At 50.8% G+C, this 13,628-nt stretch overlaps 1 protein-coding gene across 1 annotated transcript; it reads left to right on the top strand.

Moving 5' to 3' along the window:
* Positions 1-7,428: 7,428 nt before the first annotated feature.
* LOC136546764 (vacuolar protein sorting-associated protein 24 homolog 1-like) lies at positions 7,429-11,252 on the top strand. Its single transcript, XM_066538735.1, has 6 exons — positions 7,429-7,678; positions 7,998-8,074; positions 9,513-9,615; positions 10,170-10,291; positions 10,382-10,573; positions 10,871-11,252. Exons 1-6 carry the CDS (start codon positions 7,567-7,569, stop codon positions 10,952-10,954), a joined length of 690 nt encoding a protein of 229 aa, XP_066394832.1. The 5' UTR covers positions 7,429-7,566; the 3' UTR covers positions 10,955-11,252.
* Positions 11,253-13,628: the final 2,376 nt, after the last annotated feature.

Here is a 13,628-nt window from a genome sequence, read left to right as displayed (position 1 = left end):
AACGACAACGACGCTCTCTCCGAGGACCTTAGAACTGCTATGTCTTTTCTTCTTTTCCTAAGTTTCAGTCTTACCTTTACTTAGCGAACGCTCCCGTAAGAGCACCCCGACCCAAACACTTTTCGGCTCGGGGCGCTTGGGGGGTCCACTAGGGGGCTCTACTACCCCTTTGTTTTTGTTTTTACCTTAAGAACTCTTTTGGTTTTATATGAAGAAACTCCTTCCTACCTGAACAAAAGGGTAGTTCGTTCCTTTGTTTTACCTTATGTAACTTTGCTTTAAAACATTCTGACTGATCGCACCCCGCCTTTTCCTATGGCTATGACTGGCCAAGCCTCGTGGGCCATGCCCTAGGCTCGCAAAGTTGCGACCTACGGAACAAATAGGTAGGTACGAGATAGAAAGAAATTTAAAATAAAATTATGCTAAGGGAGAACTAAGGAACGAAAGGGAACAAGCTTCCCTGAACGGAGCAATTCCATCACAAAAACAAAAATCGATTGCGGTCATTAAAACACACATGAACGTTTTACACAGGGGTCCCCCCACAAACTTAAACATTTTACATTTACTAACTACTTGTATTTAAAAAAAAGGGCATTAAACCGACCTGGCGGCATCTGCTGATGGCGCGATCGACGAAGGCACGGGCTGCTCGCTCATTAGCTTCTTTGGCCCACTTCTCTGACTGAAGCACTCGCTTTAGGCACTAGCCGTCTCCAAGCAGTCTCTCCAATCGGAAGGCTTGGCCCAAAACGCTGCTTCCTGCTCTGACCCTGTGACTCCGACCCCGCGACTAGGGCTTACGGGAAGCCTGCTCATCGCTCTTCTCCGACCAGCGCACTAAGGGCCGACTAGAACCATCCGACTAGGGGCTCCCCATTTGGAAGGAACTAGAAGACATGCAGAGAAAGGCAAGGGGCCGCTAGAAACTCCCATACGGCATCAAGAAGTGTTTGCAGCGACATCGACAATACAATTCGTCTACTGTGTTCGCCGCACCATGCTCTCCATCGGCAACATCCCACTATGCCACGGGATCTTCGAAGGCACCGTCATCTGCAACGTCAAGCACCGTGCTAGTGAATGCGGTGCCCCTCCGCCAGGGCGTTCATGGACTATGCCATCGTCATCAGCTCCAACCCCGACTACGGTGTTGGGACAGGAGGTGCTTCCTATCGAAGGAAGGCCACAACGAACGACGGCAAGGCCGACGATGCTCGGCGCCCTCTAGTGCCCCTCCTCCATCGGTGGTGGTGGTGCGCCCACAGCAAGGGCGTCTCGCACCATCTCATCTACATGGGACGACCTCCACCTCGACATCACGCTCTAGATTCACAAGCAGACCTGTGAGTTGTTCTCTCCCTCGCATCACCCTCTCTTACTCAGGAACCGCTGCATTCAGTGGAAAGGAAGGAGAAGTGGTGGCGGCTCAGAGGCTGGCTAGGAATAGGTGAGAACTCCTCTCCCCCTCCCTATTTAAAGAAGGGGCACAATAGTGGAGGAAAGGCGAAAGGCCCATGGAACAACCCAACGACGGAACCTCCCTCTAGGGGGAGTCCAACGGGCCTCCTGGGTCGATCGGATGGCCCAGGCAAAACAATGAATGCACGACCAATTGAAAGATAAGTACCCCTATTTACTTACTTTAAGTATTAAATTCTTTACTAGGTCTCTGACCCCAGCAACGGCAGGGGCACGGACATCGCTCGGGGGCTGCCGAGGGTGCATGTTTGTTTAAACACCGTCTTAGCCCGACCCCTCCTTACGTTTGGGAAACCAAAAGCACGGCATGTGGGAATACAACGATGAGTACAACTGGATGAACCACCAGACCCTAGCCTTAGCTCCCACCTTCCCAAAAGGAGTTTGGAGGGGTCCGCCTACAGAGCCCCCTTCGGAGGGAAGCTGACAGATCATTTAAAAGTCAATTGTATGGCTCGGATTGCCACCGAGAGACGGAAACAAAAAATCATGATACTTATGCAGGTTACGCTGGCCTCGTCGCAAACATCGGACCCGAACCTGGCACGGACATGTCTGGTAGGAGCTTCCCACGGCTCATACCACCAAGGTAACGTTACCGACCCCTGCTTTCGTCTCGATTAAACTATATGTTAAATTCATGCATTCAAACATTGCATATGCAAACCCTTTCATCTCAACGCTTCGTGTCACGTCATGAAGCGGTAGCTGCCTCATTTAATATGAGCGACGCCTGACTAGGGTTCGAAGGCCGGCCCACGAAGGGCTCGAGGCTGCCTCGTGTCAAATAGAGCCAGGGGAGAAAAAACAAAATGAACCCCAGTGGCCTTGCCCGACCCTATTCAGAAGCGGACAGGGACATCTCGACCTTTCTCGTTCGATTCTAACCTCAAGCCAGACCCACAGAATCTCCATTGAGGAGATGCCAATGGGCCTCCTGAGCCTAACAAATGGCTTGGGCATCTATTGGGAGGTGGGTTCAGAAGTAGTGGAATGCCACATGAGGGCTCTGCCGATCCCATCAGCGAATGATGGATCCAGATTCCACACGAACATACCCGTTAGTGAGCTAATTGAGCACGACACTCGAGCCATCGAGGCAAGTGTCGTCAACTCAGCCCCTCTAGCCGTGGAAACTAAGGATGGGGTAGCACACGTTCCATCTGAACATCCCTGTTAGCAAGCTCATAACGCACGGTCACGCAGCAATCATTAAATAAAGGTATGGGAACCTCCTTTCTTTTCTTTTCGAGAAAATATTACATTTGACCTCCTCTTCGCATCAAGACCAGGGCAAGGTTCAGCGGAACAGACTGGTAAGATCACAAAAGGCCCACGCCTAGATAGCTACGGTAATTTTGCTCACCAGCACAATCAAGTTTTCCCTAAAAAAACCTCGGGCCCTATGGTCTTAACAAACAGAAAGGTCGATTGTCTAAATCTTTTTTATCGCAAAAAGAGAAGGTAAGATCAAAACAAATGAAATGAGACTTATGCAACCATTTCCAGGACACAAAAGCACTAACACTTGTTCACATGTTACAAATAAGTGTTTATCAAACTAATTCCACTAACTACTTTCACGAAGGGAGAACCTCTTCTTTCAGCTTGTCCGCCAGGTTCCGCACAAGGGGAGCCATCGCCTTCTCCATCTCATCTAGCTTAGCGTCTTCATTGATAGGGGCGAAGCCTTGGCTCATCACCCCTAGGTTGATCTCATGAGCATAATGGGAATGGGCAATAGTGAAGGCCTGGGTGATCCTGAGGCAAAAGGCGCTCTCCTCAAGCTAGCCCATGCGTGCCATGATACCAGTAGCACGGACCGCAAGGGAACCAGCCCCCTCCTCTTGCATCACCCGTAGGTCGTCATAGACCGCCAGGACAGTGGAAGATAGACGATCATACTCATCACCTTCAACTTGAAGAAGCCCCAATGCCTCGACGAGATCGGCGCGTAGACTAGCAGAAACTTCCTTGGCATCCAGCCGTCGGGCCACCTCGACTCCAAGATCCGCTCGACGTGCCTTGGCCTCCTGATGTGCTTCGTCGCTCTCTCCTGGTTTGCCTTCTCCTACAATGTCATGGACCTCTCCTTAGCCTTCAGCCTGAGGTCCCGCTCCATCTGCAGCTCCGCCAGGAGCTCGTCGGCCCTAAATAAAATTCCCGTGAACGGAATACCACGTTTCCCTTAAAATATCCAATTGACAAAAAACCAAGTCTCATGGCCTTACCCGTGGAGGGTCCGATACTACCCCCTAGGTGACTCTACTTGAATCACCCAGAGGCTCGGGGGCTACACCCATCGGGTGCGCTCGCATGTACCCTCTAGCGAATTGACTCCGACGAAATCGAATACATCGCCCGGGCGACTCTACCTGAATCACCCGGGGGCTTAGAGGCTACTGTCGGGGACCTAATACTGGGGTACCCAAGGAGGTGGAACTAATAACCATCGAACGTTAAAAACTTCTGGATGGACAAGGGCGCTGCTACATTTCTTGCCCAAATGACAGGAGTTTGGTTTCACCTCGCCCGACGCCTTTGGGCCAGCTCCACCTCGCCCGAGGGCTAAGGGCTAGTCTCCGCCTCGCTCGAGAGCTTAGAGATTGACTCCGCCTCGCCCAACCCCCGAGGGACGGGCTTGGTCTCGCCCGAGGGACACCCATAGCACTGCTTCCTGCTCCGACCTCATGACCGGGGCTCGTGGAAAGCCTGCTCACCGCTCTTCTTCGACCGACGCACTGAGGGTCGACTAGAGCCATCCGACCGAGGGCTCCCCATTTGGAGGAACTAGAAGACGTGCGGAGAAAGGCAAGGCATGGCTCATAAGTCAAAACCACTATACTAGAGTCCATACCCCGCGCCCCGATAGGAAAAGTACTGCCAGGGAACAACGGGATAGATGCTTGTGACCCTTCTAGGCGTAGCAGATCCTAAATAGTGTTGTGGACGCGTGCTCTTCACCCTATAGAGTTGTGGGTGCCGCCTTCAGCCCTCGGGCACGGAACCCGACGTAGACATACAACAACTACTACGGTCCAGAAAAAGACTCGCGTCCTCCACAAATGACGGATATGCTATCACCATGATATGATCCCAAGGGAGCGGCACCCGCTTCATGGCCCCTCGGTCCACCAGATCAGAGTATTCGCTTCAGCCTTCGGACACCCCCTCTGATCAAAAGGCTTTGCCCACAGCACTGACCCCGTGACTTCGACCCCGTGACCGGGGCTCATAGGAAGCCTGCTCACCGCTCTTCTTCGACCGGCGCACTGAGGGCCGACTGGAGCCATCCAACCGAGGACGCCTACTCAGAAAGAACCAGAAGGCGTGCGGAGAAAGGCAAGGAATGGCTCACAAGTCAACACCACTATACCGGGGACCACACCCTGCACGAAGTAGTGCTCTGCAGCCACCCTGACATAAAGTATTGTAGGGGCCGCTAGAAACTCCCATATGGTAAGCCCCCCTCGTGTCTCTGGACATCGATCGCGGTATGGGCTCTAGGATTTGCCATACCGGGTGAACGTAGCATGGCTCCTCACATGCCACTAGGCATCAAAAAGTATCTTGTAGGTACCGGTGTCATCCTTCCTGAAGAAGATAGCTTGACCTTCCGTGCACATCCGACATCCTATAGCGACATCGATAGTATTGGGGGGCTTCAACCATTATCTAGTTTTCATCACCGTAGGCAGCAAGACTTAGAAATATCTATACTCTCCCCCTCTCACCTGTAAAGCCATCCTCTTCATCTATAAAAGGGGATGCGCTCCCTCCCCGAAGGGGGGATGGACTTTGGGAGGCCCAGACTCACTAGATCGACATCAACGCTCCCTACCACAGGACCGCCAAGTTCCGACCGCGACCTTTCCGGTCGGAGCCGACCGACTCTTAAACACATAACACACACAGTCAAGCTGCTATCAGGCTCTTGACATCCTTTTTAACCCTTCCATCAGAGACTTAGGACCAGTCCCTCTCTCAACTGTTTGTACCCCCTACTACGAACCATTTTCAGTGCTGATAACACGAGCAGCAACAGACTGGACGTAGGGACATTCAGTCTAAACCAGTATAAATCTTGTGTCCATTAGCGTACCATCCAGACCTAACGTGCATAACTATAAATTTATTTGCCGGTGCTTATTCGAAACACCGACATTAAGCGGCTTGCAAAATGACGTAAGTGCCCTTGTTTGTAGTAGGCGTTTAGACGAGGCGACGGGTCAGACGAGGCTCAATATGGGCGGCTCCATCGACGGCCCCCGTAGCCACACCTCGGCGATGTCCCCGTATGCCTCCTCCATGTGGTGAATGTCGTCCCAGTTCACCGCCACAGATGGGTCGGCGCACGCCGTCGCCGCACCGGGCCAGCCGCACCCCACCGCGACGCTGTAGTTGTACCTAGCACCGCTGGCGCCCATGCCGTGGCACACCACCAGCGTCGTGTTTCCGTCGAATCCTACACCAGCAACTCTCAGCTTGGTTTCACCCACCTTGAATGCTAGGGTGAATGGTTATCTCACTGAAGAGGGCCGGGGTCATGAGGAACGCGAGGACGGGCTGGTAGTAGCCGGTGAAGGCGATGGCGGTGTGTGGGTGCCTGATCCGAAGCACCTGGACCTGCATCCGGAGCTGCTCGTTGTGGTAGCACGCCAGGCCGTTGAACTCGTGCAGGCACCCGTAGCGGTGTCGTAGTCCGACGGGTCCGAGCTTGCGTACAGTGTCAGGATGATGGGCAAGCCACCCATAGGCACGTTCCCTGGCACCACGATGCGCCTGGCGCCGTGCTGGATCAGCCTCTGGATGTGTACGTATGTTTGCATTGGTCAAGAGACATGCATGCTATGTTGTTATATACTCCAGCAAGAACCAAATGAGCTAGTGTCGTCTGACCCATCAGAGAGCGCGTCGTTGTAGGCGAAGCCGAGGAAGACCCATCGGAGAGCGCGTGGTTGTAGGCGAAGCCGAGGAAGACGTCGTCGGTGAGTTCGGTGACCTGGACGACGAACAGCGGGAGGTGGTGGCCGTCGTGGTTGACGGCGCCGTCGAGGGGAAAGAGGGACTAGACGAGGGCACGCACGCACGCTGCTGCTACTTGATGTGTGCTGGTGGCGTCGGCGGCCGCGGACGGCGACGGGCTCCTTGACGCCGCCGAGTTCGCGCGGCTCGGGTGACGCGCCTGCATGCGGAGGCCGGCGGGCTCTAATACTAGAGCGCCAAACTCGCCGGCAAGGACAGGACCTCGCCTAGCGGCCGTTCCTCGGATCTGACTCGGCTCCCACTCCCCCGCCGAGGCCGCGGCACGCGCCTACGACGCTGCGCTGCTCTGCCTCAAGGAATCGGCGGTCGCGGTGGGTCTCAACTTCCCGCTCCGCCTCCCATTCAACTTGCCCCTCCCCCCCCCGCAGCCATGTCGCCCAAGGCCATCCAGCGCGTGGCCACCGCGACCGCGCTTGGGCAGCACCTGCTGCGGCACCAGCGACCTACGCTTAGAATAATGGCAGTGCCTGCAGCGACGATGACGGCGACACCACCCCGCGCGTGGAGTAGCAACTCGCCCACCAACAACGTCTCCTCCCCGGAGTCGATCGTCAGTAGCGAGAGTGAGCTGGCCTACTACTTCGACGACGACGGCGTGCTCAGCTTCGACGAGTCCAAGGTCATGATGAACGCAGTAAGCAGCCTTGTGCAGCAGCAGCAGCATGCGTGCGAAGTAGCAGCAGCGTGTGTGCGTGCTCCAAACACCTACTACAAACAAGGGCACTTACGTCATTTTACAAGTCGCTTAACATCGTTACCTATGAAAATAAATGGTAGTGCTATTTATGAAAGAAAATTTCAATTTAATGACAGATAAAAAAAAGTTCAAAAATTTTAATACTAAATATAAAAGACTGATCTGTTTCGTAGCAAATAAATAATTCTCCCTAGTTTAGAAGCAACTTACTAGAAGGCAACGCCGTTTCACGGTTCTTCGTCATCGCTTCTCCTCCCCCGTCTCTTCTCCCGCGTGAAGCTTCGTCTTGGAACCGAGTGTGGATTCGCCTCCGATCTGTCCCCGGGCCGCCGGCGCCGATGGAGAAGGTGAAGAACATGCTCAAGCCGCGGCCGACGCCGCAGCAGCAGCTGCGCGAGTGGCAGCGCCGCCTCCGCAACGAGTGCCGCGTCCTCGACCGCCAGATCCGAGGTCCTACTCCTCCCCCGAACGCGCCCGCATCTCCTTCCCTTCCCTTTCCCCCACTTCTCCTTCCCCCGGTCACCAAGGGGACTGGTGATCAGGCTCGCGTGGGCGGGGACTAGGTGTGATTGGGACGGCTAGGGGTTTTCAAGGATGGGTGGCCGGGTGTTGCTTGGTGCTCTGGTTTGCCTCAGAAATGGCCAACGCGGTGACGCGATTAGCCGAGCGGTTCTTCCGATCGTGGGGGCTGGGCGCCAAACCCTTAACCCTTACCTGTAAGTAATTTCGGGTATGAATTGTTCTTACTTCGTTCTCTTTGTTTTTGCAGATGTGCAGAGGGAGGAGAAGAATGTGGAGAAAACCATCAGGGAGGCTGCCAAGCGCAATGACATGGGATCTGCGAAGGTACGGCTAGTTTAATCTTCTTGTTTTCTGTATAAGTGTTCCTCTCTGCTTGCTCTCTTGTAGCATGGGTCGTTGGGATTCTGAGTGGCACAGTTTGTCAAGGTGAATCTAGGAGCAATGTAGATACGAACAGTGGCGGAGGACAAATAGAATGCAAGGTGTGGCACAGTAGAATCATCTGAGCTCCCTGCCTTGATTAATTGCATAGCCATTGACAGATGACATGTGAACCAGCCAAGATAATGAAGAGCATGGCAGATTTGAGGTAGGGCGGCTGCCGTACCTAGCCCTACCGAGAGCTCCGCCACTGGATACAAATCAAATTGATCTCCTGCCACTAAACCTAAGGTTTTAGAATTGATGTTCATTTCCTTGTGTAATGAGGATTTGAGTCCTATTACATGAGCCGGTTTTCGCACCACAAAGAGAGTGAACGTGAAATCGTGAATATGTTTTTTTTTAAAGTATACAGGTTGAGGATGATTGGATTTTTCTCTCTCTATTTCTTAACTTTTATCGTGTTGTGTGGTTATCTTACCTTCATGGAACATGCTACATTAAATCTGTATCCAATGATAGAAATAATGGAAAACATCAATATATTATATATGATTAATCTCATATTTGACTCTGCGTTAATATGCCACATGCCAGCCAAATATAATTTCTTCTGATCTTTGATTTGTTCATCATCAGAAAGAAATGCAAACTATAGTACTATACAAATAGTTACTAATGTTAGATCTCAATTTTTTTTTACTTTCATGTTCCTAAATAGTTGCCTCACATGTGACTTAGAAATGTAATTGGTAGTGGTGGTAGTAGGTTGTCATTGTTTTATTTCTCAAGAGTCAAGAATGTCGTTGATATTACCAACTATTTCAGAGCTGGGGCGTTACAATAGCAGAGAACAAAGAAAGCACACTCATGCCACTTTAAAACATGTTCCAAACTACCGAGAGCTTGTAAGTAATTAGGGATTGAAGTGTGCCAAACTATATAAGACAATGGTAGATTGCTTGTCCACCAAGTCGTCATGGTGGTGCTGGTTGCTCTCAGGACTACAGAATTAAGCACAAACCACTTGAAGTTGTAAAAATGAGTTAGAAACTATTCCCAGCAGCAATACTGTTGTCCCAGTTTTCACGAAAAAATCATTATAAGCAGCAAAGCCGCATACTGGGGGGCACAAAGGTCTATGTGTGGTTATCTTGAACACCTTGTTGGTTGTTACAATGTTACAAAGAATTCGTTAGTTCATGAACACAAATCTCATTCACATGTACCATCATCTGTATGTTTTGTTCCTTCACATATCAGGTTTCAAGTTTCAACAACAGACATATACAATGTCAATTTTTCATCACTGATCTTATCTGTTAAGATAAGGCCTAGCACTTTGTTGTACTATTGATGTTATGACATATTTTCATGCCAGGCTCTTGCTAAGGAACTTGTAAGATCAAGATGTGCTGTTAATCGTCTTTACGAAAACAAGGCTCAACTAAATTCAGTATCAATGCACCTTGGAGAAATTGTCGGTATGGCTTTTTTTATGATTTCTTTTTTATTGGTTTGGTGTCTGATGTTGTCCATGAAAGTGTCCTTTTTAATTTCTGGAAGAGTTATTCTGTTAGTTAATATTAATATTAAAAGGCATGCCCTTCTACTTTCTTGGGGATAAGTAATGCAGCATCAATATTCAATACATCTCCCGACTTTTTTTATTTTTGGACAACTTATCTTTTGCCACCAGGTATATCTTCCCAGAGTGTTTTTAAACGTTCTTTCTGTGATTGCAGCACCTCATACAATGAAATCACATGTTATGTCATTTGAATCTGGGTGTGTGCTAAGTTTGTTTTGCTGCAAATTGCCCAGTAAACTTGCAGATCAAACAGGACCTATAAATTAACAAAATCACAACTGGCAGCACTGTATTTCATTTTAACCCTTGTAAATCCTCTTTTTATAGAATGGAGCTGCATCCTATTTCATTTCATTGTTTCCTTTGGGCTAGGGAGTGGTGCTCTCACTTTATGCCTTCCATTTCCTTGTTTCACAAACTAGTAATTTCCTCGAATGCAATTTTCAGCAACTGCAAGAACAGTGGGTCATCTGTCCAAAAGCACTGAAGTGATGAAAATTGTTAACAATCTAATGAAAGCTCCAGAGTTGGCTACCACAATGCAAGAATTTAGCAAAGAAATGACCAAGGTAATCTTTTGCATTTCTTCTTTCTTGTTCAAAGATTTAAATTCTTTAGTGGCAATAACTGAAACTAACATTTTACTGTTCTGAGTCTAGGCAGGTGTGATGGAAGAGATGGTGAACGAGGCAGTTGATTCAGCTTTGGACTCTGAGGACATGGAGGAGGAAATCGAAGAGGAGGTTGACAAGGTTCTTGCTTCAGTAGCAGGGGAGACTGCCTCCCAGCTACCAGATGCTGCCAGGACACAGAAGATACATGAGGCTTCAACAAGCAGGGTTCCAGAAGAGGTAACTACCGTTCCCCTTAACTATGATTGCATATATGTGAACATGGAACGGTGCAAAGGAGGAATGTATGCCTTTCAAGAAGCTACTGTTGTATGGGAAGTGGATTTTGGGAAGTAAAGATGTCATTGACTGCTGTATGTTAAGGGTGGAAACTGGAAACAATTTAAGTATTGATATACTCTCGATAGTATATGTTTGGTCACAAGCGATTGATGTGGCTGTTTGAGTTTGTTTTCGTCGTGGATTCTAGGACTCTGGTTGTAATAACATTTCGCTTTCCCTTTATTTCTTTTGCAGCGGCAAGCTGTTGCAGAGGGCGCTGACGATGACGAGGAAGACCTAGAAGAGATCAGGGCACGGCTTGCTAAAGTGAGGTCGTAATTCATAATCTCTGAGCCTTCTAACCTGGGGAGCCCATGGCTTACGAAATATGGTGCCCAAACGGCCAAACCCGTGTATTGTGAATTGAGTTAATAGCAGTGCAGATTTTTTTTATTGACCCTCGAGTCGACCGTATATGAACTGGCAGTGTATTGTTGTATAGTAAGCAACGCGATGTGAGCGGCATGGAATATCATAATATGGATAGCGACATGTCTCTGATTTGATGAAGGGATGTAGTGAGATTTACTCCTATTTATTATAGCAGGAAAAAAAGGGCTGGATAACGGCGTTTGCAGTTGAACAAATCTTTATCTACTCCTAAAAAGCCTAAACTGCAGTCGTTCAACACCCCCACCCCCCACCCCCACCCCAAATCGTTCTGCCTTCGACTCCCCTACCTCCCGAAGCCCACGCACCCACCTGGTTCCCTCGCTTTTACACGCGTGCCATTAGGAAAGATGTCTAGGAACCATTAAAAAGTTCCAACCCATTCTGATACTAAATTTTCTGGTATAAGTTCCAAAGCATTGTGATGCCATGATACTAAATTTTCTAGTATTTCACGCTATTCCGTCCATTTTTGCATCTGACGAAACTGCTGCATGAAAAGTCCAAAGGCTGTGTTTGGTTCGCGAATTTTAAGAATTTGGCTACCGTAGCACTTTCGTTTTTATTTGGCAATTAGTGTTTAATCATAGACTAATTAGGCTCAAAACGTTCGTCTCGTAATTTTCCAACCAAATTGTGCAATTAATTTTTTTTCGTCTACATTTAATGCTCCATGCACGTATCGCAAGATTCGATGTGATAGCTACTGTAGCATTTTTTAAAAAACTTTTTGGGAACTAAACAAGCACAAAGTGACCCTAGGTCTGAACACAATGAAAAAAGGAAAAAGTCTACTTAACCACACACCTTTCATACTTGGTCTACTTCACCCCTAAACTATGAAATCGTCTATTTTACTCCCTGAACTTTCTAAAACCATCTATTTTATCCCCTGGGCGGTTTTCAGCGACGGCTTGCTACAGTAACAGCGGGTTGCTACAGTAACAGTGTCTTTGCTGCAGTGAATATTGCAGACAAAATTAGATTTTTTTTCCAATTAATCTAAGGCTACAGTAAAAAATTTGTATTAAAGCATACCGTATTATATATTCACTATGTAGATTTACTCATACGGAGTCCAACAAAATTAGATTTTTTCATTTTATGATTTTTCTATGATTTACTATGATTTTTCAAAAATTCACCAAAAATAAATTAAAAAAATTCAAAACCACCGGCACAGTAGCAGACCTGCTGTTACTGTAGCAAACCGCTGTCAAAACCGCCCAAAGGGTAAAATAGACGGTTTTAGAAAGTTCAAGGGGGTAAAACAGACGGTTTCATAGTTGGGGGTGAAGTAGACCAAGTATGAAAGGTGGGGGAGTTAAGTAGACTTTTTCCAATGAAAAAAAACACGCACGGACGTGTTACAGCCTGTTCGGGAGGCCGTATCGTATCGTGGATTATTTACTGCTGGCTGGTTTGGTGTGAGAGAAAAACATTGTTCCTGGCTGGAAATTTACGATCGTTTACGAGCAAGCGAACAGGCTGTTAGTGGCCAGGCACGGTTGCGAGGTGGGGCCTCTGGTGCCGGCCGGCGTCGAGCATCCCCAGCACGGTGGCGGGCAGGGAGGTGTCGCGGATGCAGCCACACCCGCCCGGGGAGGTCGCCAGCGCTGGTGCCGGCGGAGTCGAGAAGTGCGCAGTGGCCACGAGCACGAGCAGGAGCTCCCGGAGGTGCAGACCTCGGTGATGAAGTTGAGCACGCCGGCGTCGTGGTCCAGCCACACCTTGTGGAAGCCGATGATGTCCTCGAACACCTCCTCGCCGTCCACGCGGTCCACCGCCATGGCCGCCGTTACCTACCCCGACGCTATGGCGGGCGCTGCTGCGGCGGCGCAGGGTTTCGCGGGCACGGGATGCGACGCGACGCTACGCGCCGTGGCGTGCCGCGCCGCCGCGGTGTGGGCGTGCGCGCGAGTTGGGGTGGGCGCAAGGCGGGCAGCCAGCAAGAGGAGGGGAAGCAGCGGACCGTTGCGCCGACGCCTATTTATAGCGGTGAGGGAGGGGATAGCCGCGGATAGGGACGAGGAGCCGAGGAGGCTGGTTGGCGTGGAGTGGCGCGGTTGGGCCGCACCCCGCACGGGCGCGAACCGTATGGGCGAGCTCCAGTCCGGACGTGCCCCGGCCACCGCGAACGGCATGCGTGAGCTCAGATCGCCGCGGCAACCATGCCGTGGTACGACCGAACGACCGCGCCGTGGGCTTTGGCGCGCGCGAGCCCCGTGAGGAGCGAGGTCCAGGTGACGACGTCCCGGTGCGGCATTTCGTCGAACAGGTCCCGCACAGCGGCGCCGGCGCGAGGCAGCTTGGCGTAGGCATCGACGAGCGAGTGAGCGAGCTCCGCCGCAGCCACTGCGGGCGCAGCAGGACCGGCGCATCTAGGTGCGGCCGTGCACGGGGCTTCGGCGTGGCCAGGCGCAGGCCAACGCGGCGAGACGAGCGGGCCCGACAGCCCCCCGGCGAGGCACCCCTGGGCGCGGAGGTGCCAGTCCGGCCACCCCCGGCTGCTGGCGGGGCGAACTAGGCCAGCCCCGGTCGCCGCCGCCGCCGCCGCCGTCGC

The sequence above is a fragment of the Miscanthus floridulus genome, chromosome 3 (genome assembly GCF_019320115.1).
Source record: "Miscanthus floridulus cultivar M001 chromosome 3, ASM1932011v1, whole genome shotgun sequence".
Classification (NCBI taxonomy): domain Eukaryota; kingdom Viridiplantae; phylum Streptophyta; class Magnoliopsida; order Poales; family Poaceae; genus Miscanthus; species Miscanthus floridulus.
This window is presented reverse-complemented; position numbering and strand designations above follow the sequence as displayed.